At 46.8% G+C, this 26,157-nt stretch overlaps 2 protein-coding genes across 4 annotated transcripts; one reads left to right on the top strand and one right to left on the bottom strand.

Moving 5' to 3' along the window:
• Window positions 1–3,032: 3,032 nt before the first annotated feature.
• On the bottom strand, window positions 3,033–12,300 carry Lrit1 (leucine rich repeat, Ig-like and transmembrane domains 1). The gene is made up of 4 exons (XM_046449726.1): window positions 12,179–12,300; window positions 8,133–8,599; window positions 5,382–5,687; window positions 3,033–4,009 (listed from the first exon to the last, which is right to left on the bottom strand). The coding sequence occupies exons 1-4, from the start codon at window positions 12,298–12,300 to the stop codon at window positions 3,033–3,035; spliced, it is 1,872 nt and encodes a 623-aa protein (XP_046305682.1).
• A 2,601-nt stretch (window positions 12,301–14,901) lies between these two features.
• On the top strand, window positions 14,902–25,933 carry Rgr (retinal G protein coupled receptor). 3 transcript variants are annotated; one of them, XM_046450549.2, is made up of 7 exons: window positions 14,902–14,980; window positions 16,695–16,851; window positions 17,903–18,024; window positions 21,151–21,304; window positions 22,629–22,746; window positions 24,920–25,033; window positions 25,448–25,933. In XM_046450549.2, the coding sequence occupies exons 1-7, from the start codon at window positions 14,902–14,904 to the stop codon at window positions 25,577–25,579; spliced, it is 876 nt and encodes a 291-aa protein (XP_046306505.1). In that variant the 3' UTR covers window positions 25,580–25,933. The 3 variants fall into 3 exon arrangements, with proteins under 3 accessions (XP_046306505.1, XP_046306504.1, XP_046306506.1); XM_046450548.2 differs by having other exon boundaries at window positions 16,695–16,850; window positions 17,890–18,024; XM_046450550.2 differs by lacking the exon at window positions 24,920–25,033.
• Window positions 25,934–26,157: the final 224 nt, after the last annotated feature.

Here is a 26,157-nt window from a genome sequence, read left to right on the forward strand (position 1 = left end):
ACCAAGTCTCTGAGATTACAGGTGTGAGCCACCCCACCTAGTTTTGATAGCACATAACTAATTTCCAAAACACAATTTCTGGATTTTTGTGTCCTACAACTTAGGCAACTGCAGGTAAGTGACACTTGACACACCCTCTGCCTAATCAAGAGGAATATAGCCATGTTATAGTCAGGAAAAGACATGACGGAGATACCATGATTCCAACCAATCTCTGAACTCATCTTCCAGGGGCAGCATGCTGCCGGACCACTATAGTTCAGACTGGTCTTCAACATTAGCAGACAAGAAATTTTTTTCCAAGACACTCAGAGGTCATTCAGTTTTCAGGGATTGACTCATAGTAACCAGACTCATATACTAAAAGATTAATATATAAACCAGACACCATTTATTTTTTTACCATGGGAATTTGTTGTTTTCCTTTTTGAGTGACTTAAACATTCATGAGCACAATTAAGAATGATTCTTTCCTACAAGAGCAAATGAGAAAATACAGAACATATAAATGAAGGCTGACAGCTGAGCACTGGGAGGCTAACCATCTTGGAGACCATGACCATGCAGACCATGAAGACTGGCATTAATTAATCACTGGAAAATCCAAACCTTCCCTCTCTTAATTAGGTATATGAACAAACCTTGCTTTCAGTTTCTTATTTTTTTTTCTTCCAATAAAAATGGGTAGATATTAGTTGTCTTTAGGCCAATAATTGTTCAATATTGATTGATTTAGACACTTAAAGGCAATATCTTAATCATTTCACCTGGTGCTTCCTCATCTGTTGCACTTTTATTTGAATTTGTGGGGTGTCTGTCATGTTCATGTATCAAGCAGTCAGAATGAGTCTTGAGTCTCCAAAGACACAGCAGAACTACAATAAAAATCTAGATGAGGGGTTGGCAAACAACGGCCTGTGGAGCAAATCAAGTTTGACACTTGTTTTTATAAATAAACTTTTATTGGAACACACCAATGCCCACTAACCAACTTATTATCTGTAACTGCTTTTGCATTCCATAAGCAGGGCTGAGTAACACAGCCTATAATATTTACTATCTGGTTCACTTCACAGAAAAGCCTTGCCGACCTCAATGTGAACATTGCCCAATCAAATAATTTCTCATACCAATGCCTATAGCTCACAAGTTATAATAAAACACACTGCAAATGATGGCAGAAAAATACCCAAGTATGGAAACTCCATGCTTATATGCCTAGTTGTTCTCATGGTTCAGATCCCAGGTTTCAGTGGTTCCAGAAAGATTCCTTTTTCATAGTGAAACTGCTGTGCACTACATTACAGAGATCAGTACTGAATAAAGACCCTCAGCTTGGTCAAGAGGTTGTCAAAGACCTGGAGTCCAAAAAAAGAATCTATCACTCCCTTATATAAGTCCCTTATCTCTTTAATTCTCGGGTTTTTCATCTGTAAAATCAAAGAATTCAACTACCATTGTTGGTTGTTGTGAGCATCTAATGCAAGAAAACTGAGGGAAATGTGTGATAATGCAAATATGAGAGGAAAATGACTTTAGGAATGAATCATTGTATTACTCTGATTTTTATCTAGTGAGTGTTCACATTATGTGGGGTCTCTTGCATGATACTAACAAAATAATTTCCTTGGACCATTTACTGTTCACAAATTTCCACAATTGTTACCCCAAAGACTTGATAACAGGCACCATGGATGCTCCCCTCACTAGAGCCCGACTCTGTAGACAGGGAACAAATTAAGCCTTCCCCTGGACATACTCACATTTTCCTATACACAGAGTCAGTATCTGAGTGGTTTCCCACCTTCAGGCAAAAACCAAATAAAATCTCTAGAATAGCTTGCCAAAGGACCAGGAAGGAAGGAAAGCTCCCAGACACTTTGAGAAGCCCCAGTAAGATTTAGTAAGAATCACAAGTGTTGTGACATGAGGGCAAGTGCTGAGTGCCAGACAGTATTGGGTGTGAAATGCCCTCTGACACAGAGGGTCTCTTTGATCTCTCCATCCTGACATGCTGAGAGCAAATAAGCAGTGGTCTCTTAGGCATCATCCAAACTTCTACAATCTGTTGAAAATCAAATGATTGTCTCTAGGCAAAAATGACACCCAGGGAATAAATGTTAGAATTCACTGAATTTTTGCCTAGAGCACAGTATGGATGAGTAATGTGTATGTGAGTATGTACATTAGCCAAAAGGTGACTGTATGTGTGAGTACCTATGAGTTAGCATAAATGTAACCAAAATATGGAATAGAAGATTGATAGGGATTGTTGCCAATGGAGATAAAATGCTGTGTCCAATTCCAGAGCTTCCACAGCCTGGTCATGTAATCGTGGGCAATATAGAAAATTAAATCGCTGTTCAGCAAATATTTCCTGCTCCACTATCACCTCTGTGGGAGAAGTGTCCTTACTTACCCTGTTAAAGTTGGGTTTGGCCATGAGACTTCTTTGGCAGATAGAATATGGGCATAAGCGGCAGTGTGCCAATCCTGAACTAAGAATTTAAGAGGTATCACATGACTTTGCTCATTCCTCTGATGTCATCTGACTTTACCATGGGAATAGCCTGTCCCAGGTAGCCACTATTACTCTCCAGTCCAGGCCCCAAATCAGGGACACAGAGCAGAATGCCCATCAATATATAGACCATGAATGTGAAAATAAGTGTTTTTTACCATACACCACTGAGTTTTGGTTTTATTTGTTATATACCCCAAACTGGTGGATACAAACAAAATACTTAACTTCCCTAATTCTTCTCCAGGAAAATGGAGAGGAGGGTGGTGCCTGCTATAAATGGTTGTTAGAACATTTAAGCAAGTTAATTCATATAGAGTATTTAGAACATTTCCTGGCACATAGTAAATGCTTAATAAGTATTAACTGCCATGGCTGTTGTTGACATAATGTATGAGTAAGCAGGTACCCAAGCCGTAAGAGTGACTGGGCATGCAGTCAGGCTTCAGAGTGAGTTGGTAAGAGTTGAAGAGGGAAAGCAGATAGGCAGGTGTGAGAGGGGGCGCTGCCCTCAGCAGAAGTACTCGTTCATCCTTCTGCCTCCGCTGGTCCCCAAAGCCTGAGAGTCTAGGCTGGACCGGCCGGAAAGGAGCCGGTCGGCCTCACTAAGGCTGTGCCGAGACAGCTCTTCGGAGCCGTCGTCGCTGTGGCCCAGCCTCTCCAGGTTGACGTAGGCCCCCGTGGCCTCGGTGGTGCCCCGGGTGCGGCACTTGCGGCAGCGCCTACGAAGAGCACCACAGCAGACGAGCAGCGTGGGTGGCAGGGCGATGATGGCAGCCACGCTGATCACCACCACGTTGATGAGCCTCTGGGTGCCCTCGGCGTCCACCATCTGGTCGGTGGAGAAGATGAGGCATTGCTCCTTTCGGGGCACCAGGCCCCGCACACAGACACATGCCACGTACTTGGTCTTGGGGGCCAGTCCGTCAATGGTGACACTGGTCTTCCCCGGCGGCACGATCAATCTACGCATATCATGCTGCCCAAAGATGGTGTAAAGGACACTGAAGGCAGTTGTGTTCCCAGCCTGGGGGGCCTTCCATACCAAGGACACTCTGTGGTAACTGTCCCCCACCACTTTGAGTGACTTCACCATCCGTGCCTCCTGGGGTTCAACCTGCCCTTCCCAGAGCTCTCCTGGGGCACCCATCTGGAAGTGCTGGAGGGCCAACTTCTCCTTCAGGCTGGGCATAGAGGTCCCAATGGCCAGGACAGCAGGTTCAGGAATATGCGAGACATGCCGGGCCACCAGCTTGTTGTTGTAAGCAGCAGCTTCCGCCCCTTCCCCTGTCCTTGCCCATAATGCCCCTGGGATCCCAGTGTGTTCTGTGGATGTCTGGGGCTCTGTGACAATAAGGGAGATAAGAGTCTCAGAGGCTCCTAGGAAGTTCTTTGCCTGGCAGATGTAGTCTCCAGAGTCCAGTTTAGACACTGCAGGCAAGTCCAACAGAGTCCAGCTTACACCATCACTGGAGACTTCCTGGTGCACTGGGGGAAGAAGAAGCACATTTGAGAAAATGAATGGGCCCATCTGCCCCTAACTTACTCCCAGAGCCAAGTTCACAGCCCCTGGGCTACACATGCTGTACTAAATATCCTATCATCCTGAGAAATTGCTGGCAGGCATTCAACTTTCAAGTTATTCAAAGGCCAGCTCACTGGGTCACTCAAGGCTCAGTTCCTTGCCTTGTAGCCATATAACCTTGGCTGAGATGAACCAAGATCAGGATTACCTAGGCTCAAATCTGGGTGAGGCCCTAGAACTCCGGGTGGAAGCAGAGCCTAAGAATAAACTGCCTTCTAAATCTGAGATGTTCAAATCTGAGATGCTCTGTGAAGTTTTTGCAGAGGTGATGCAAGTATGTAGGCAAGTACGTTGCAGGGTGGCCGTCAGGGAGTAATCATGAGGCAGACAGCCAACTGGAAGTGCCCTGCCACCCTGTTCACCCCCATGGTTGCTTCTGTTGGATCATCTTCACCTTTCTGTTTTACATTGTGGAACCTGTTGTACCATTTTGTTTGTAAGTTTAATTCAAACCCACTCTTCTAAAGCAATGCTTACCAATCTAGTTGAGGGAGACATAGAAGAAAGCTGGGGGAGGGTTGCAAGATTTTCTGATTAGCTGCTAAGGAGTCATTTCTCCTTAATCCCCTCTCTGTTCTGTGGATGGCTGTGACTCCCACCATTGACCCCCGTCCTTGCTACCACCATGACAAAGATGAGTCATTTCTGCTTATACAGCCTAGCCAAAATAGTATATACTGTGAAGTCACCTTGACTATATTAGAATCCCAGCTCCTTCTTATAGGGCTGTGTGATGCAGGCCAAGCATTTAGCTTCTCAGAGCCTGCATGCACTTGTATGAAAAATAAGGATATCAGTTGCTCTTTAAAATTCAACAACATTATGGGCATAATTCACTTAGCACAGTGATAACCTCAATGAGGAGATCAATAGATAGCAATCCATATCATTATTCCTGGCTTAATATTTCAACTGGAAAACTTACTATAAGTATTTAATACACTAAGTTCTACCAAAAATCCAGCCTTTTATTCCTCCCAATAAAATCCTTAAGTCTCTATAACAGTAGTTGGTAGGATATATAACAGGACATTTCAAGAGCTGTTGTCATCATTAAATCCATTGTCCCCATATTGCTTCTGGGAAGATCTTATCTAACTCCATTGGAGATATGGTGGCCCAACCTAGCTTAGATTGGAAAGACTCCATTGGAGATATGGGGGCCCAACCTAGCTTAGATTACTTTCCCCTGACCCTGCCCACTCCCTGTTTGGGATGTTGATCCCCTCACCCCAGTTCAGGTGCTCAGCACAAGAATCCCCACAGCTCACATACCTGTGCCATTGAGTGGGTGCCCATTGGCTCGCCTCCAGCTCATCTCAGGTCCAGGGACCCCAGTGGCTCCACAACGCAGCACTACTGCACTTCCCAAAGGGGACTTGATGCTGGTCACCCCTGGACGGAGCTCTGGGCCCTGGCACTTCCTCAACTCCAGCTGGCTAAAGGCCACTCCAGCCAGATTACGTGGGGTGTCACACCTCAGTTTGGCCTCGATGAAGACCAAGTTTGGGATCCAACCATCTAGGAGATGGACCAGGTCATAGAGTTGGCAGTCACAAACCCAAGGGTTGTCCTGCAGCCCTGTAGCAGTGAGAGAGAGGCAAGAGGTGAGCCCTAGATACTCAGGTGCCCAGGCCCAGCTCCCTTTCCCTTTAGAGAGGATGAAGCAGGTCCTCAGGTCAGAGTCAACAGAACTGACTTCCAGCTCTTAGCCTTGCTAGCTGTATACCCTTACACCTGGTTTTTCATCTTAAATGATAGCATTATTTCCCTTCAAGGTTGGTATAAATATAAATATAGATTATATCATTAAGCACTAGATAGGCCATACAGCACACTAACAAAATTGCCAACTATTGCTGTCAGACTAATCTTTTCAAGTCACTGGCAAGGAAGAAATTTTCCAATAATTAAAGTATCCCAAAATCATTCCTAAAACTACTCACTGACTCCTGACCTTTGACCCTAGTCTTTCCAGTGTAAGTGGCACTTTCAGCATCATCCCAGCAATAAGAATGGCTGCTCTGAACAATGGGTCTCTTTGAGGTAGGCTCAGAAGGAGTAAAACGTGGGGTAAGAAGGCTGAAAATCAAACCCTATGAGACGTCCCCATTCCTCTTTACTCCTTGTTGAAAATTTTTAAAGAACTGAAAGCAAGTCTTTGCACCCACTTGGTCAAAAAGGGGTACCATGTGTCTTCAATTCTAAGGCACAATTCCTTTTTATATGCCTGCATTTCTGAAATACAAGATGAAGGCATTTAATATAATATCGTTTTCACTCCCCCAAAGATTGATATTAGATTTGATAGTGAGTTTAATAATCCTAATATATCATACAATTGCATCCATACAGTTTATATATTTGGAAAGGAAAATGTCAAAGGGTTGGGGAAGGTATATTCAGACCTGATTGCATGTCCATGACTTTCAGGTCCCTATGAGCACTAGCTGAAGATGTCACTTTCTTCTCCCCCTCTCTCCCTCCCCCTCCCACAGTGGCTGCTGCCTTGTATCACTGCTTAAATGTGTTTTGTGATACACTAGTAACTCAAGGTTCATCACTGTCTTGGCTCTCATAGTGAGTTAATCTGGTTTTCTCCTGTTACAAAAGGATCCCAAGGAATTAATATAAAGGACAAAGTTAAACAACAGTGAAACGTTCACCTATCAGATTGGCAAAAGTTTAATATTTTGGCCATTTTAATTGTTAATTCCATGAAGGATTACATTTTCTGTCGCTGTGATTCACTGCTATATCCCCGCATCTAGAATTGGAAAGAACTCAAATATATTTACTAAATGACCATGTGAATGGGTGGTCTCAAGCACTACTGGTGAGGAGTGAGAACAGTACTGGCCACTTCACAAGTTATCAGATTGACTCCAAAATGTTTAATGGGCACTGCATGACCTAGGAATTCTAATTCTGAGCACCTATCCTCAGAAACAGCTGTACACACATATAAGAATGCACTGCCCAGAACATTCTCAGTGGCATTGTAGGTGTTAACAAAATATAGAAACAATCTAAAGGTCCACTGAATGGGAAATGGCTACATAAATTATAGCAAAATTATATTACAATCTGGCACGGTGGCATATGCCTATAATCCCAGCAGTTCAAAGCCAACTTCAGCAACAGCGAGGCACTAAACAACTCAGTGAGACCCTGTCTCTAAATAAAATACAAGACAGGGCTGGGGATGTGGCTCAGTGGTTGAATGCCCCTGAGTTCAATCCCCGGTACCCCTCCCCCAAAAAACCCCTATATTATAGAATATAGTGCAGTAGCTTTCAAAAATGAATTTATTCCATTTGTAATAATACCAAAAGATCTCCAAAAGAGATTGTTGGATGAAAAAAATAGTATTCATTAGTATATATAATAAAAACTGTTATATAGCACTCACATCACTTTTATTTTGGCATGTTTGTGTGTGTATATATATATATATATATATATATATATATATATATACACAAATGTATTGTAAAAAGGAACTTGCAAACAAACATGATAATAGCAGCTATCTGGAAAAGGCAAAGGAGATCAGAACAGGAAGCAGGGACTAATGGGTCTCTATCCTTTTCTGTTATGTTTTCAATATTTACATATATTCACATATGAGTTAGATAATCCAAATCGATTTTCCAGTTATGCCATATCTCTTCTCCTGGGGATCAGGCAGAACATACTGAGGAACTAGCCAGTATATTGTGTCAACCCATTCAACCTAGCCCCTTGCGCAGGGAAACTAAGTCTCAGGAGGCCACAAGCTGGGTATATGAACTGGGAGATTCCATACATCTAGGTTTCCTTATTTATAACAATGGAATTTGAACAGCTGTAGTCTAGCCTGAGACTTGAGCTCCTAAGCCTGGGACTCTTGTATATCTTAATCCATCTTCACTTGAACGTAGAAGGTAGATATGATTTATATTTTCAGACAGAGACTCCAGATTCACAGAAATCTGATATCTTGCCCAAGATCCCCAGGCTCAGCAGGGTGGTTCCATCTCTTACCTAGGACAAGCCTGGCGTGGTGACCAGGAAGGAAGGGCCCAGACTTCAGTTGAGCCCAGGTGAGCAGCAGCTCCTGCGGGAGCCTCATCAGCTGATTGCTAGAGAGGTCCAAGAAGGTCAGATTTCCCAGGAAGCGCGCGGCCTCCGGCGGCAAGACCGAGAGGCGGTTGGCCTGCAAGTCCAGCAGCCGCAGCTGGGGAGCGTCCCTGAGCGCGGCCCAGGGGAAGGCGGCCAAGCGGTTCCCTGGCAGCCGCAGTTCGCGCAGGCGTCTCAGTCCCCGAAGCATGAGGACACTGAGCTCCGCGAGGGCGTTGTAGGGCAACCACAGCTGCTCCAGGCGGCCCAATGCCCTGAAGGCCTCTCCAGGAACTCTGCGTATGGCGGTCCTCTCCACGCGCAGTCTGCAGGTGTCCGGAGGAATAGACGCTGGGGGTAGGGTCATGTCGGGATCACTGCACACCACTGTCCTGGTCACAAAAGTGGGGGATATTTGAGCAAGGGTCCTGTCAATTCAGGGATAACCCCCTTCCCTTAGCCTCCGGATCTGCTTGTTAACACAGAGCACCAATTTAAGGGTCCAAACTAGGTCAGGCTCTGGAGAGGGGACCCTAGAACAAGCAGCCTCACATTTTCCCTTTGAGGTGCTCTTGTTTGGAGAGCAGAGCCTTTCATAAGGGTCCCAGGAGAGCCATTTGGTCTTCACTGGCCTGAAAAACTTCACACTTAACTATGTTCTGTTACAGCCCACAGCACCCACCTTGCACTAAGAAAGAACAGCATTAATAAATCCTGTGATCATTGTGTGTGTGTGTGTGTGTGTGTATATATATGTATGTGTATATATATATATATATATATATATATATATATATATATATATACTTTTTTATTTTATTTTATTTTTTTAAATGTACCAATGGGCATCAAAAACTGGAAGTGCTTCAGGGGCCATGAGTTGATCAAAATTTAGTCTGAGATCTGGGATGCGACAGCCCCAACATTGGATTCACATTTGGGCTCTCTGCTTGCTGGCTGTATATCCTTAAGTACATCAAATAACCCCTTTCCCCCTCAGTTTCCCTGTAGTAAAGTCTACCTCATAGTGCAGTTACAGTGTTTAAGTGAGATAACATACAAATTCAGCATGCAGCCTATCACCCTGTACTCATGATATTGATTACTGTATCTGTGTCTCAGCACTGAAGGTAGAGCAGGGCAGTCTCACAACTTTCAATACTCCTGTGCCAACAGTGACTTCCTAGGCCTTCTTAGTTTGAATCTAAAGCTGAAGATAAAGAGAGAACAGGAAGCAATCCCTGACCACAAGTAACCTACAATTCAGGGATTGTGTTTTATACCATCAATGAGAGTAGCACACTCACATGAGGTAAGATGAAAAGGGAGCGATTCCCAAAAAGACAGTAAAATGTGGAGGCTGGGCATCAGGGACCCAGTCCTTGTACAGTGCCAGTTTCATCCCAAGCGCTGCTCTGCTAGCACTATGAGAAAGGTGTCATGTTTTGCTTTGCTAAAAGAAGTTATTCTCTTTTAATGATTGCCATCATGCATTGCCCAAATCAGGCCTTCCTAAGTGTCTACCATCTTAACATACACATGATACTAAAAAATGGCCCAACTTGGCTTGTTTTCTCTTGTAAATGGCATCACAGAAGGTATTTCTACCCACTCATATTCCTCAAAGAAAGATTGGAACCCCTACTAAGTGATGGGCCATTCAGAAGAGAATCAAAGTCCCTGTCCTCTGCAGCTTATAGTCTATTTAAGGGAAAGAGAGCATTGAAGGCCATAATATTTTCAGGTAATAATACAGGTTGAGGTGATAGCAAGGAGGAAGGTCTGGATGTAAGTGGGAGGAAAGGGATGGAAAGGAAAACATATCCTGAATGGGGGAGAAAATGGTGAAAGGAGGCCTTAAAGGACCCTAATAAGAGCCCAACACAAGCCAACAGCACAACTTTTGATGGGACAACCTGGGCACAAAAAGCATGAGACACATCTGTCCAGGTACCCAGATGGGGCATCCTAGAAACCCCCATATCTGCAGGGACATACACTTTGCTCACAATTTAAGAGTGTGGGTCAGGGCAGGTTGCCAGGGGAGGGCTCTCTGAGAGACCCTGGTAGAGGTGGGTCTGAAGAAGGCACCTATGGGGCTGAAGGAGCCTTGATCTAAGTGCCCAATCTGTGCCTCTGGGCATTGAGGATCTGGGGAGAGGGGGCTCTGCAGCCCTTTATGGCCTCATTCCTCTCATAAGACATTCCATATAAAAGCATGGGCACACATCAATCCTACTACTGTCAGGCAGGTAGAACCAACTGTAAGAGCTCTGGCTTCAGGAGAGCATGACCACTGGTTGACATTAGGACCCCTAGAAATTGCTCTTGTAAATTTAGTTTCCATCCAAAGTCTAACTCTGTTGTCTGTAGTTCTCATCTTGCTCATACCCATGGCAGCATCCCAGACAAGAAGAGTTCTGGAAATAGAATCAGAAGTCCTAGGTTCTGGGACCAATCACATCACTGAAGCTCTGGGACTTTGAGGCCTGTGCTCCCTGTGAGTGGTAAAGGAGGCTTCTTGTCACTCTGATCACACTGTCCTTGGCCATGGGCTATTTCCCAGCCTGCTCAGGTCTAAGTCTTCTTTAGTGAAAGGAAGCTTACCTTCCATTTGAGTTACAGCATCAGACACTTATGCAGAAAGTGGAAATTTTCCTATTCCTCAGATCTTACAGGATGTCCTTTATTTTGGGGGGGGTGCCTCTCCATTCCCTGCCACCCCTCAACCCCAGGCAACATGATGCCCATTGCCTGAAAGGATAACTGTAGTAACATTGTTCTCTGATCACCACCGTGGCTCCCTAGTGCCCATCTAAGACAAGGGGGAAAAGGAGGATGGAATTCCATAAGGTTGGAAAGTTGATCACAAAGGCCATAAGCCAGAAGATGAAATCCTTAAGTTAGAAAATGCACAGGTCATTAATGGATAATCCGAAGAAATTGGTATAAAGAAAAGATGGTATAAAGACTGCTGGAGAGAAGACAAAAATGAGCTCAGGGCTGGGGCTCAGCGGTAGAGCACTTGCCTCACAGGTGTGAGACCCTGGGTTTTATCCTCAGCACCACATAAAAACAAATAAGTAAATAAATAAAGATATTGTGCCCATCTACAACTAAAAAAATTTTTGTAAAAAGAGCTCTAGAGGAAAAGCGAGGGTCCACAAACCAGAGTAGACTTGGGAAGGTGCCATGGAAAGGAGACCGAGAGAATGTGGGTGTTCTAAGGGACCAGATGGAGGATGGGGGAAAATCAAGGAGGAGGCTGAGGATGGAGGGAGCAAGCTTGCAATGGAATGGACACTTATAATACTTCTGAGTCTCCATAGAAAGGGGTCAAGCCTGATCTCTTAGGGGCTGCCAGAGGAGACCCAAAGTAGGAAGAGCATGAGGAGGCAGGTGGTCCCTTCATGGGTGGAGTGACAAGAAGCACTTGGATGTGACTGGTTATTCCAGGGAGATTAGGCATAAAAATAGAAGAGGCTTGGAAAGATGGGGTTTGGAGACACAGGCAGAAAGATGGGATGGGAGGTAGCAGGAGAGGAAAAGAAAGAGGTAAGGAGGAAACTTCCTGGGCCTTTAAAGAGCTCCTTTAGGCTCCACCAGGAGCCTAAAGGAAGGCTCAGGAGGGAGTTTCTGAAACCAGCACACTTGGCCCCACCGCACCCCCCACTTGTAAGCATACTGAGTACCTGCTGGACAGAGCAAACCCCCTACTTACTGGAAGAAAATACATTGCAGACAACCCCCATAGGACTCCTGGGTTTCAGGGGCCAGGGATATGGGGGTCTCACCCAGTCATGATTTGAAAACCCTGCATCCTGCATACCCATGATTATCCAGGGGCCTCAGGTGGAGATGTGTGGGACTGTCAAGCAAGGGGACAGCTGCTGGTATCCAACCCCTCCCCACCCAATCTAACTGGTAAAGTTATGAGGGCGAGCCACCATCCCATACCCCTGGTGCCGTACCTGGCCTTGCTGCCATCACCCAGGATGTGGAGGCCGCAGGTGCACTGAGAGGGACAAGAGCCCCGGGCCTGGTGGGACCCCCCAAGGGCCAGGATCCAGAGCATGCCCACTGCCACCCACATGACTCCTGGCTCCTCTCTGAGGAGCCGGCCAGGGGCCAGCCAGCCCAGCAGCTTCCCACTTGCTCATCCTCTCCTCCCAACCCCAGGCCATCGGATAAACACAGACAGTCTGGGGATTAGGGAGGGGGCCCCAGCCAGAGCGCTCAGCAGCTTACTGCTTCCTGAATCATTCAGACCTGAGGGTGGGGGAGGAGAATCCTTTCTATAGCACCGGCCCTAGGCCCAGACAGGTGGGGGCACAGCAAGGCAAGGCAGGTGAGCATCTGCCAGAAGCAAGCAACTACGAGGGTGGTCATCTGTAAAGTTCCCTATGCAACCAGGCTGTGGGTAACACAGACCTCCCCGAGGTACATGAGCTCAGGGAAGATGGACAGAGAACTCTGGCCTCCCTGGAGGTGATGAGGCATTAGAAAGAGCTGGAGCTCAGGGACAATGGCTCTCCAGGTTCAAATCCTAGCTCTTCCATTTAAAGGCCATGACTTTGGGTGAGATACATCATCTCTCTTGGCTTCTGTGTTCACATCTGACAAAAGTAAGTCAAGTTAATCCACCCAAATTCAACAATCCAAGTTTCCCAGGTAACAAAAGTTCCTGGGTTACAAAAGTTCTCTCACAAGTAGTAAATATTAAGTTTTTCTGGCACCTGTTCAAGAAGGAGCTGGAAAGACCGATATTTTAGGAAGACCTCAGATGTCTTCCATGGCATCAGGAACTATGGCAGACTGTTGGGCAAGCTGCTTCCCATGAGAGCCCAAAGGATGCTCAGAACATTGTCATCTTAGCTGGGCTCTTCTGGACATTACCACCAATGCCAAAGGCAAGAGATAAGAGGAAAGATCTCTCCCCTCTTCTCAAAGCACCATACTCTCAGGAGGGGCCCAGAACAGCATCTCACAGAGTTTTTGGAGAATGCACATTCTATTTTATCTGTTTTCCCTTCCCCTAACTTCATCTTAACAAATCTATTTAAGATGCCAATGGCGACCAAGCCATGGGTGATTCCAAGTAGTAGACACATTGGTGACCCATTTGTTCATTCCTCATGTTTGACTCCAAACATGAGGGTTTTTTTTTTTTTTGCTCTTTGGTCAGCCTGCCCTACCTGGGTCCTCCCCAGACCAAAAGACCAGCCCCGCCTATTGTTTCTTCTCTGTCCTTCCCTCTTTGTGTCTGAATGCCTTCCTTCCATCTCTTATCTGGCAGAACTCTATCCATTATCCCCAGCCTCATGCTTCTTTATTTTCTCTCATGAAGTTACTTGAGATCTTGCAGATATAGAAAGAAGAGGGACATAAGGGTTAACTAGCAAGAAGTCTAGACAGAGCAGGGAAGACTCCAGAGGATGTGACCTTGAGCTCAGCCTTGAGGGGTGATAAGGCTCAGACATCAGTGGGGACTCATGAAAGGAAAAGTCTAGGAAATGGACATTCTCAGAGCAAGATGAGTTGTGTGGCCAAAGGAAATCAGATGATATCAATGAAAAGTCCCTGAGCTACATGAGCAGGAGATCGGGCTTTTGTTCCAGTTTCATCCTCAAATCACAGCATGACCTCCGGCTGATTATTAACTGCTATTGGCTTCAGTTCCCTCATCTGAAATGGAAAAGATAATAGTATCTAATTCATGGAGAATTAAGAAATCATCACAAGATTTTTTACTATGGTGGCTGACCTCAATAAACATTAGTTGTATTACTATTATCTGAAAATGAGTTAGGTTGCACTAGATCAATATTTTCTGATGTAAATGTCACCATGAGCTATTACATAACTTGTACTAAGAACCTCATTTGTTAGAAGCCCAATCTCTCAGTGAGTCATGGGGGCACTTACAAGAAGACAGCAGTCCATCATTCCAAACCAGAGACCTGCTAGATTTTTTTGTGCTTTTGTAGCTCAAAGACTGTATGACAAGAAATGCAACCCTGAAATCTACATCTATGATGTGCTCTTTTACTAAGGAATTAGGACAGGCCATGGACAAAAGATGCTTACGTTGCAAAGGAGAAAACTGAGAAGACACTATTGGTCCCACTTCAGGGAATGCAACTAGTGGAAGATTCAGAGCCAGAACCCAGGCTCTAGTCCCAAAAGAGGTTCTTTCTATGATAGCAGGTGACTTTCAAACCTCAACCTTTCTACAGGCACGTGATCCTGTGGACATACACGCATGCATGCACACATACAAACACACAGGCACTCAGATTGTCAGCAATGATGAACACAGAAAAGCCTGGCTCCTATCCGATTCTCAGGAACAGCTGCAGCTCCAATCCCTCCTTCCACTCCTCTCCCTTGATTATGCAACTCCTTTCCAATTCAGCTCTCAGCCACACACCATTTGGATTCCCAGACCTTAATCCTGCCCAGTGAGGCTGAAATGAATGAGACAGGGCCCCATTCTGGCTTCACAAAGGCTGCACTGTCCAGCTGGTGAATGGTTTTCTTTTGCCTGGGCCAAGAGGACAAATTAGATGAATTAGACGGGGGAGGCAGAAAGAAGGAGTTCAAGGTCTAGCATAATAACCTGCATGTGCCAGCACGGGGAACGGTCCTTTAAAAGGGAGGGGCATGGCTTTGGGGAGCCAGAAAAAGAGCAAGGATGGCAGAGACTGCAGCCCTGCCCGCAGGCTTCGGGGAACTGGAGGTGCTGGCTGTGGGGACGGTGCTGCTGGTGGAAGGTGAGCCAGGCAGGTCCTGGGGTGGAGCAGGGGCCCAGCAGGTTCTCAAAACCCAGTCACAGCTATGGTGCTGGCACGAAGAGTTCCCCTAACCTGAGTTATCATGTCATCCTGATTGCTTATTCCTATGTGCCTAGACCTACAAGGTCTCCTCGTGGCTTCCCTGTAGGATGCAGAGCACCAGCGAGGAGCCAAGAGAAAAAAGCCAGGTAGGGATCAGGAAGGGACAGACTTTGTAGCAGTGTCAGGGGTATATATCTACCCAGAGATGACCAAGAACCAACCTTCAGCCTTTATGTCCCTCCAGGCAGGAGAAAATTTAATCCAGTCCCTGGAAATCCTGCTAAGAATCCCATGAAAGATTAGCCTCCAAGAAGACTCTGGAGACAGATAGCTCTGCCACCTGCTGTCTATGTGACTAGTACCAAGTCACTTCAGCTCTCTGACTCTCAGTGCCTTGACATTCCAAATGGGTAGTTGTGAAGGTTAAAAGGGGTCAAAGTATGAAATGTTTGTCTAGACAGAAACCCAGGGAAGGCACCAGGGAGTTCATTACCTTCTGTCCCCTCCTTCCCACCATTCCTTCTACCAAGTCTCCTCCCACAGCCCTAGGTATGTCCCACATAGGGACCACCTGGTTCCTTCAGAAGCCCACCTTCACTCAGAATCCTTAAAATACTCGTGGGGCCAGAGCCAGAGATTGGGTTCACCCTAGAACTAGGCTGACAGGGTATACAGTCCATGTTCAAAGCACATCCAGAGAGGTAAGCAGCACATTTTCTCACCCAGTGAGAAATGACAGTGGAGAGGAAGTGACATAAAACTGGTCCTAGAGACTCTGAACACCATTGTCTGGTGGCCCCATTTCATTTCCCTTTTTTCTAGGAATGCTACATTCTAGCCTTCCTCTATGACCACAAACATGCTGGGAAATTTTACCCTTTATGTCTTGGCATGTGCTGCTCCCTCATTCTGGAATGTTCTTTTATGCACCATCCTTTGGGTAAATTCCCCCACAGTTTTCAAGTCAGGATCTTTCTCTGTTCCTCGATGTTGACAGGGGAAGAAGGTGAGGTTTAGAAATTTCAAGGGACAGCAAGTAAGTAACCTAGCTGCCATTCAAGGCCAGGTCTCTCTGCTCTCAGAAAACACCTCAAGTTCACCTCACTGACCGATGTCCTGGGTGCAGCTCCCGGCTCTAACGTAGGCTCCTCCTCTCCAAGATTCTCCCTGATGTTGCTCCACCAACCTTGGGGGAGGCATTTTGGGATCTGAAAGACTCCAGCTGGAGTCCTAACTAACTGTGTACTTAGGGCATGACAGCTAGCATCTCTGAGGCTATTTCTTAACCGTAAATGGATAGGAGAATACGTAAGAGAAGTCTGAATGGCATGCTTATCAGGGTGCCTGGCACCTCCTAGGTGCTCAGTGCTTGTCGGAGGTTGTGAATGTTCTAGCAGGAACCATGCTGTACTGGACCATCTTCTTTATCTGTCTTCCCATGGGGCTGTGTTGGTAGAGGGGAGGGAGTGAGACTTAATGGCTTTCAGTGTTTGAGGGTCAGTCTGCCACAGGAGCATTTGATGAACTGCACCGAGAGAACTGCTGAGCATGAAGGGAGAAAGTTGCTGAAGGTCCATCCACCTCTGGACCCTGGTTCTGACCCAAGGTGGGCCTCTCTAGCCCAGATGCCAGCCCCTGCCCTTCCTTTCAGCTCTCTCTGGTCTCAGCCTCAATGGCCTGACCATCTTCTCTTTCTGCAAGACCCCGGAGCTGCGGACTCCCAACCACCTGCTGCTGCTGAGTTTGGCCGTGGCGGACAGTGGAATCAGCCTGAATGCCCTCATTGCAGCCATATCCAGCCTCCTCCGGTACCAGGCCCCTCTGCACTCCACTGGTTCTGGGACCCTGCTTGGGGCCTGACTTAGGGGTACTGGGTAGCCAGACCAGAACCTTTTTTTTCTTACCTATAGAAAACTAACCCAAGGGCAGAGGGTGGGCAGGGTAAACTCAGCTAAATCCAAATTCCAGATTATCCCTGCAGAGCCACAGCTAATTTCTGGAACACAGGGGTTATTCAAACTCAACCAAAGGGATAACAGACTCTCAGGATTAAGAGCATGAGCCCTGTAACCGGGTAGCCCAGGTTTGAATCCTGGTTCTATCACTTCCTTTTCTGGGCTATTTCTGTAAATTGTATATTATTCCCTAATTCATATGGGTGGTTAGAAGTATTGACTTTAATTATTTTCAAACAACTTAAAACAATGCTTGCCACCTAGGAAGCCCTAAATAATTGTTTGTGAAAGCAAACAGAATTTTGACTTGTGTCCAATATACATCCACATGTGCAAACCTGGGTCCTGCATAATTTCAGAAGATGTGTTTGTAAGATTGTTTTCTTAAGCAAAGGGAACATTCTGTCAGGTTTGGGGCACTATGAAGGGAACCCACCTGGGTATGAATGCTCAGGGCTGACCAGTCTGTGGGGTCTGAATTGGTAAGGATCTTTCCTCCCACAAAGCACTGATGTTTCTTCCTTTGCTTATCCATGGGGCAGAGGATAGGGAGGCCTGAGATCCAGGCTCAGTATCTTTTCCTCCCGTGCCTCAGTTTCCCCACCTATAGAAAAAAGGGCTTGAGCTCTCCTCTGGTGGAGGCATCTGATCACGCAGAAATATCCTTTGGTCTAATCGCGGTGCAGGAAAAGTCGCAGACAGTTTGCATAGAGCTTCACCTCTTCCACCGGGATTCTTAAGCTCAAAGACCCCAGTACCTTCCCAGGAAAAACAAAGATAATAAGGCCCTCTTTGGAGGAGTAGGACTAACATTCAGGAATCTTCCAAGCTGTTTCTGGGCGGGCGTGGGCGTAGGAGAGATGGAGGGGCGGGCGGAGTAACTTGTGTCGTGTGTCTCCCACAGGCGCTGGCCCTATGGCTCCGATGGCTGCCAGGCTCACGGCTTTCAGGGCTTTGTGACAGCATTGTCCAGCATCTGCGGCAGCGCAGCCATCGCCTGGGGGCGCTACCACCACTACTGCACCCGTATGTCAACCGACTATCTGCAGTGCGGGAGGATAAGAGGCAGGGAGGGGTGAATAGAACTAAATTCGCCCAGGAACTTAGTGATGTGTTTCCCAGCGCAGAGAGTGTGGGTGGGTGGGGGTGTACCGTGCATAAGATGTGAACAAGCATTTCAGAGAAAGAGGGAGGGTAGGAGAGTGTGCAACAGATCTGTTTTGAGGCATGTGTTGGAAAGATTGCCTCTGCCTTTGCTGCAGCCTAAGGCAAGTCAGGGATCCTCTCTGAGCCTTAGTCTTCTCCTCTACAAGATAATTTTAATAACTAATCTCACAGTTTTATTTTGAAAATCAGATGAGATCATGGATTCACAAAACGTCCTTGCAGTTGGGCAGTGTTAGAGATAGAAGGAGATGAAGAGAGAGAAGCAGTGCATGAGTGTGCACGTGTGTGTGTGTGTGTGTGTGTGTGTGTAGCTAGGCATGTGACCTAGAAACTCACTGTTCCACAGGGCCTCTGCCATGCCAAAGTTTCATGAAGACTAGTTGCATTGTCAAATGCCATCATCATAATTAGCCATCGCAGTGTGCCACCGAACAGGTTAAATCTGTTCTGATTTTATCTGATATTTTTTTAAACAAACATTTCACATAACTCTTAATTTATTTACTTCTTTCTTTCTTCCTTCTTCCTTCCTTCCTCCCTTTCTTTCTTTCTCACAAAGGATTGACTCAGGGGCATTTTAACACCCAGCTCTTTTAATTTTTTTTTTTTTTTTATGGACAGGGTCTCACTAAATTGCCCAGGCTGGCCTCCAACTTGCAATCCTCCTTCCTCCACCTCCTGAGTAGTTGGGATTACAAATGTGCACCAGCAAACCCTACTCTTAAACTTTTAAAAATCCACTTAGTCTTATTCTAAACAATATCTGTGAAATCACAATTTTAATGTTCTTATAGTTTTAACAAACATTAGAATAAAAATCTTTCACTGCCAGAGATATAAAAATGTGCTTTGAGAAGCTGTGTATCAGCTAACCCTCCAGCTTGCAGCCTAAGAAACAGAGGCACAGAGAAGTTAAGCAGTTTGCTAAGTGTCACACAATAGTAGACAAGAGCTAGAATTGAGTGTGGACCAGATGCATCCATAGGAACCTGCTTTCTTTGTTAGCCAAGTCCTGAGCTATGGATTTGCCCAGCATGGAAGCCCCTGTGGGGTCCACAGACAGTACAGCCTTGGTCTCTGAGCATGGCCCCTTTGGAATTTTCAGATCTTCCCCTTGTGGCAGACACACCTGGCAGCAATGTCACCAACCCTCGTGGGTGTCCCCTATCACATGTCTCTCTCCAGATCAAAACACTGCCTTTGTCCTTATGGTTTTCCAAGGCAGTAAGTTAACCTCTCCTGCCTGCATGGCCATGAGGCACCTCTCCCACCACTTCCCCAAAAGTCCCTTGAACCATCCCTCACCCTCACCCCACCCTTCTCTCAGGCACACACATACACACCTCCTTCTCAGACTGGAATAGGCTTCTCTGCCTCATTCCTACCAGACCTCAGTTCAGAGCCCTTTCTGTCCTGGAGGGTTCGATACAGCAGGGTGAAGATGGGAGAGGAGGAGGGAGGAGGTCTGAAACTCACCTGCACCATGTCATGGAGCTCTTGTTGCAACACGTGGGTCAAGATGGACATTGACGATTGTGCCCCCACTTGGGGTGGAGGGCATCTTAGCCTGGGCTGCTACAACAAAACTTACCAGAATGGGTGGCTCTAATAACAGAGATGTATTTCTTAGAGTTCTGGAGCCTGGAAGTTCGAGATCAGGGTGCCAGCATGGCCAGGCTCTGGCAAGGCCCCATTCTGGGTTTGTAGAGAGTCACCTTCTTGCTACATAGTCACAGGGAGGAAAGCAAGATCATCTCTCTCGTGTCCCTTCTTATAAGGACACCAATCTTTCCATTGGGACTCCACCCTCATGACTCATTACTTCCCAAAGGCCCTCCCTACCTTCAGTGACGTCACACCGGGGAATAGGGCTTCAGCACATGAAGTGCGAGTGGGGGACACAAACATTCAGTCCATAGCCAGGGAGCACATCCAAGCCAACTCCATCTGGGGCCATATCTGTAAAAGCAACGTGTTGGCTGTGGGAGGTTGCAGATAGGCTCTTCTCATTGACCAAACCCCATCTGGATTCTTGTCTACAAAGAAGCATGACCAATAAACCCCCAACAGAGGAGAGGCTCAGGAAAGGCATTCTGAGCCAGGTCCAGGGAAAGGAATGGAGCCTATGTGGAGGGACCAGCAGGATGTCTGGTCAGTGGGGCTGGACCAGAGCCACAGATGCTGTTGGGACCTGGCCTCTGCTAATGGCCCTGAGATGGAACCCCAGTCTCTGAGTCAAAAATTCTCAGAGGGTTTCCTAGAAGCAGAGACCAGCTGCTTCTTAACAAGAGCTGAGGGCGGTGGAGAATCCAGACTTCCACATCTCCCCTCCACTGCTCCCACCTGAACCACTGCCCATGGTTCATTCCTAACCTTGGCTCTGAGAAACACCTCTGTTCCTTCCCTACTCCCTGCTTCTCTCTGTTCTCTGAAGAAGATGATACCAATTGTTTATCGAGAGACCTTCACCATCCAGTGTCTCTTTTGTTCTTCATAGGGATCCTCAGAGGAATTATCATTCCCGTTGTGGAGGAGAAAACTGAGGTTCAGAGAAGACCTTTTTTGGGGGGAAGGTACTGGGGATTGAACTCAGGGGCACTCGACCACTGAGCCACATCCCAGGCCTATTTTGTAATTTATTTAGAGACAGGGTCTCACTGAGTTGCTAGAACCTCGCTTTTGCTGAGACTGGTTTTGAACTCACGATCCGCTGGGATTACAGGTGTGCACCACCGAGTCCAGCAAAATTTACTTTTTTTCTTTTTTATGATACTGGGAATTGAACCCTGGGTCTTGTGCAAGTGGGGAAAATACTCCACCAACTGAGCTATATCCCCAGTCCCACCCTCAACTTGCCGGAGGCACCAAGCTATTTAGAATCAGAACTGAGAGTTAGCAAGGTTCTGTGTGACCCTGACGTCCGTTCTTTTTCTCTTGGTCAAGATATCTCCTCCTCACGACACCTCTTCCTCCTGTCTCACACAGGCAGCCAGCTGGCGTGGAACACGGCCATTCCCCTGGTGCTCTTTGTGTGGCTGTCTTCTACCTTCTGGGCAGCACTCCCCCTCCTGGGCTGGGGCCACTATGACTATGAGCCCCTGGGAACATGCTGCACCCTGGACTACTCCAGAGGGGACAGGTGAGGCAGGAGGACCAGCTTCCAGGCTTCCTTCCATGGGAATGTTGGCTTTGAGTTCCTGTGACAAGGTTGTCCCAGCTGAAAAATCCAAATTGGGAAATGCCGACATTTATCAGAAAAATCTCAACTCCGTAGTCATGATGTCCACTTAGACAGGCTGACATTGGGACTGAGGGAAGCCCATCCTGAAGACTGACCAAGGGATGGGAATGTTATACAAACTGGGGCCCAGAGTGGAGCCCGAGAGGGGGCATCATACGGTGCGTCCTCGGCTTCTATCCATCAGAACAGTGGTGGAGCCCTGCTACCCCTAGGCCATCTTCAGCACAGTCAGTTTTTCTGGCTCAGACTTCATAGATTTCTAGAGGGATCCATTCCCTTAGTTCAGTAGATCCAAAGAATGTTGAGGTCTTTGTAGTGGGAGGGACGCCCCTGCATGGAGATCAATTCTAGGAATTCCCTGAGTGTTCTGTGAGCCAGGAGAGAGAGAGAGAGAGAGAGAGAGAGAGAGAGAGAGAGAGAGAGAGAGAGAGAGAGAGAGAAACTGAATGTTCCCCACTATCATGGACTGTTTTCTAGTACTTTCCCATCCATGTGGCTACCTTTAGAGGATACCTTGGGGAGTTGGTCACATGGCTCCACTCTCCCTTTTTGTTACCACCAAAGCTGTGTTGAATTCCCTGCTTTCCAAGAGATCTTTTACCCATGAAGCATCTGCACCTGATGACAGCCTTCCCAGGTGAAATCTACCTGAGGAGCTGAGTGCCATCCCTGTAGGGTATTCTTCAGCTGGGGTCCACTGCTCCTGGCAGCCCTTCCTCCCACCCCTCCTTAGTGGTCATCTCCAAAGTGTTCCTTGGATGGTCTTCCCTTCATGCAATGAAAAATGAGTGAGTCCCACCTGTTCCTGGTCATCCCTTCCACCTCCCTCTGACCACTACCTGAGACCCCAGGCTTCTCTGATCTCCTCAGTGACACAGTGTCCAGTCTCTTTGTCATTCACAGGCTCCTTTCAAATCCCTGTACCTAGAACACCCCTTGAATGTTCCTTCCTCGTGGTCCACTGGCATCTCCCAAGCTAAAGTGTCCCATTCTTCATGCTTGGGGAACAGCCAGGTGAGTGGGGCTGAGCACTTGAACTTGAAGGAGGCTTCTTCCTCATCTCAGCTCCCTGGCTTCTGAGGAGAGTTCAACTGGGACCAGCAGTGATGGCACTCTGAGCATTTATCTGATGGGAGCGGTTCCCCATCTCTGACTCTCTGGTACAGAGGTGGCTAACCATTCCTGGTGGCTGACTCCCGCTCCTCCACCCTTCCACCTGTAGAAACTTCATCAGTTTCCTCTTCACCATGGCCTTTTTCAATTTTTTCGTGCCTCTCTTCATCACCCTCACATCTTACCGGCTCATGGAGCAGAAATTGGCAAGGAGTGGCCATCTCCAGGTAAGGACCCCGCCCAGAAATCCCTCAGTTCTTTTCAGGGATACTCAGGGATATGCATGACGTGGTGGTTGTTTCCAGGGTTTCCTGTGTTTGCAATGATCAGGAGAAAATTCAATTTGTATAACAATAAACTGTTAAGGCCCAAAACTACCCTCCCCTTGCTCAGATTGCCAAGGCCTGGGGAGCAAAGACCAGAATGGCTCATATTTACCCAGACCCTCTTCCACTGAAAGCCCAGCTCTCCCTGCAGGATGCCATCCATGCTGTTACATTCAATTCTTCCAGAGGATTTGAGGCTTAGCACAAAATTGCAGACTCTTTAAATGTTACTTTTAAATTGCTTTGAGATGTTTAATTTAATCACAGTCACAGGCTGTTACCCACAACATAAAGTCACACCTGCAAGCACATTTGTCCAAGAAAAATGATGCTTCAATATAAACCCTCCTGGCCATTTCTGAATGTCTGCATTAATGTTCATTTTTCGTAGTTTGTTACCTGGACAATTTAGCAAATGAGTCATAACAAGCAGCCAAGTTTTTTTTAAAAAAGTATTAGCACTATTTTATATGTATTGTCAGCTCATCTTTGTGACCACTCTCTGAGAAATGAAGGCTTTATTCTCCCTGTGTCACCGACTGGATTGAGGTTAGAGGCAGAGGGAGGTTAGCTAAGCAACTCACCCAAAGCCACACACCTGGAAAGAGCAGAGATAGATCCAGAACCCAGGTCTTAGGCTCTGCCACCCAATTGCTCAATTATAGTCATAAAAGAAATACTCCATTTTATTAAGACACTTAATTTGCTACTTCATTATTTTTCCTTTGAATTAGAAAGGGATTCTAAAAATTGATTTTAGCTGGACATCCACATACCTCTGAGCCCACAGGAGGAGTGTGGGGGTTGCACTGGGACCAGAATCCAAATCCCTGGCTCGAAGCTCACTTCTGGCTCTGGCGCCCCCTCCCTCCCAGGCTGTCCTCCACTCTGCTCTCCCCAACCTGTCTGAATATGCAAAGTCACCAAATTTCTTGAAGTGTTGATCAGCCAAGAGATAAGACTGTCACTGTGACTTTGTCATTTTCCCCACTGACTTTAAATTACCAGCTCTGGTAGCATCAGCTGTAGTCACCATGCATGAGCTCAGGGACCTCAGCCTAAGCTAAGTGGTTTCTGGAGATGACATGGTCTCCCACGGAAGTTCCAATTTCTCCTTCAGCCTCAACTTCTCCCCAGAAGAATCCATCAGTCCTAAGCACCCGTCCTCCCCACCCCCTGTAGAATGAGGTACAATTCAAGAGAAAAAGAAATGTCTCCTGGTCAACATATTTTCAAAATCTAACATTGAAGAAAATGTGTCCTCTTCCAATTTAAATTGTCTTCTCTGTTAAAAACACACATCAATGAGAAAACAGGCAGCGATATTTTGCATCAAATTTTTAGCATCTGAATATATGCCAGGAAGCAATGACAGGGCAAATACATCCTGAAATTTGATCTTGATTTGTGCGCCTCCTTGTGGCCATGGGTGGTATCATATTATAATCCCTTTGTGGCCACTAGGTGGTCCTTAAACATCACCCACTTTCCAGACCAGCCCTGTTCTCTGGTTGTTTCTCATAGTGTGAAATCTTTGATACAGACAGGTCAGTATTACCAGGTGGCTACAGCTGCTGATGGCAAGTTGGTTCTGGTCTTGAAGTTTAAAGGCAGCTCAGCCTGGGACCCTTATGCACATAGTCATTGGAGCCCAGGATTCCTCCCACCACCAGTGCTGTGAATTGAACCAAGGGCTTCAGGCATGCTAGGCAAGCAATAGACTACTGAGCTACATCCCCAGCCCCAGGATTCCTCTTAAAGAGCAGAGACTTAGAAGGAAGCTTATTATCTTTCCCTGACCCCCAGTGCCTGCCTCCAGGCAAGTCAAGTATTGTTAGCACATTTTACAGACAAGGCAACTGAGGTTAAGTAAGCTTAAACAACAGGCTTAGGGTCACCCAGCCTTAAATGGCAGAGAGGCCCATCAGATCCCAAGTTCCTCTTCAGGCTTAGCTTCTTCCTGAAACCTGGTCCAGGCTGCTCAGAGCCCCTGAGTACAGATCTGGTCTCCCTGCCTACCCAGAGTTGTGGCCACCCTAAGTGAAATGACACCTCCTGTGACAATTTTTCCCAGGTGAACACCACTCTGCCAGTCAGGCTGCTGCTGCTCGGCTGGGGCCCCTATGCCCTCCTGTATATATTTGCAGCCATCATGGATGTGAGCTCCCTCTCCCCCAAACTTCGAATGGTAAGGTCACTTCCAAGACCCAAAGCTAGAACCCACTCCATTGTTTTGTGTTTCTTTGTGTCACCCATATCTCCTATTGACTTTCTGGCCTCTGTATCAGTCTCTCTCTCTTTGCCACTTCCTTTGAGTGTTTATAATGCACATCTCCTGGGCCACAGGAGACTGAGATGATAGGGACAAATAGTCAGAAGGTGACACTCAGGTTTTGAGTGGAAGTGTATTCCTATGGGGTTCTATGAATCATGCATCATCTGCCAGCTAGTCAGGGAGAGCTCCAAGGCTGCAGAATCAAACCAAGGACAAATGATTAGCAGTTGCGGGGGCGGGGGGGAGGGAGACTAGAGCATCTAAGTTGGACCAGGGGGAGAAGCAGAGGCTTCAAAGCATCTTTCCTGGATTTTTCTGTGACAACAGGTGCCTGCCCTCGTTGCCAAAATGATGCCCACAATCAATGCCATCAACTATGCCCTGCGTGGCGAGATGTTCTCTGGGGGAATATGGCAGTGCCTGTCACCACAGAGGAGCAAGCAAGACAGAGCCCAGTGAACCTCTCTGAGGGACTGCTGAGACCCAGACCCATTCCTGACACCCTGGACCGAGACCCTGCCAAAAGCCTGTCCCAGATCCTGTCCATCAGCCTCAGAAGCCAAGCCCCAGACACTCATCTACCAACCCCAATGGCCCTGTTGAGCCTGACCCTAGGTTGAACACAGGGATACAGAGACCCCAAGCTGCATGGAAAGATGGTCATCATATCCCCCACACCAAGGCTAAGAGACCTTGAGAAAGTCACTCTCTGTCCCATGAGTTACCTGACCCCTAGCATAAAGATATAAATATGGCTGTGCAGGGTTGTATGAAGCTTGAACAACATAACATGTATTCACCACGCTCATAGAAAATGCCCATTAAAACACAGCTATTGGTATAAGCTTTGACCAGGCCCTTTGGGACTCTGAGTCTTACATGGAAAGGAGAATACCCCTGAGGTTTGCTTATGGGAGCTGGACTCAGGCTCCCAGCATTCCAACACCACTTCTTAAATCCTGATGTGACACCAGTGACTTACCCTGTCCCTGCATCTATGTCTCAGCTGATGAAATGAGATGACAGTAATGGTGACC

This window comes from Marmota monax, unplaced genomic scaffold (genome assembly GCF_021218885.2).
Source record: "Marmota monax isolate L192 unplaced genomic scaffold, Marmota_monax_Labrador192_F-V1.1 WCK01_AAM20220418_F8-fsc00004, whole genome shotgun sequence".
Classification (NCBI taxonomy): domain Eukaryota; kingdom Metazoa; phylum Chordata; class Mammalia; order Rodentia; family Sciuridae; genus Marmota; species Marmota monax.

What these genes read in the sequence shown, in the direction of transcription:
- Lrit1 (XM_046449726.1), bottom strand. Translation starts at nt 12,300, where the DNA reads ATGTGGGTGGCAGTGGGCATGCTCTGGATCCTGGCCCTTGGGGGGTCC. An exon ending in GGTGATGGCAGCAAGGCCAG is followed by an intron (nt 8,600 to 12,178) that starts GTACGGCACCAG and finishes TTTTGTGACCAG; the next exon opens with GACAGTGGTGTGCAGTGATC. An exon ending in CCACGCCAGGCTTGTCCTAG is followed by an intron (nt 5,688 to 8,132) that starts GTAAGAGATGGA and finishes TCACTGCTACAG; the next exon opens with GGCTGCAGGACAACCCTTGG.
- Rgr (XM_046450548.2), top strand. Translation starts at nt 14,902, where the DNA reads ATGGCAGAGACTGCAGCCCTGCCCGCAGGCTTCGGGGAACTGGAGGTG. An exon ending in CTACCACCACTACTGCACCC is followed by an intron (nt 18,025 to 21,150) that starts GTATGTCAACCG and finishes TGTCTCACACAG; the next exon opens with GCAGCCAGCTGGCGTGGAAC. An exon ending in CAAGGAGTGGCCATCTCCAG is followed by an intron (nt 22,747 to 24,919) that starts GTAAGGACCCCG and finishes AATTTTTCCCAG; the next exon opens with GTGAACACCACTCTGCCAGT.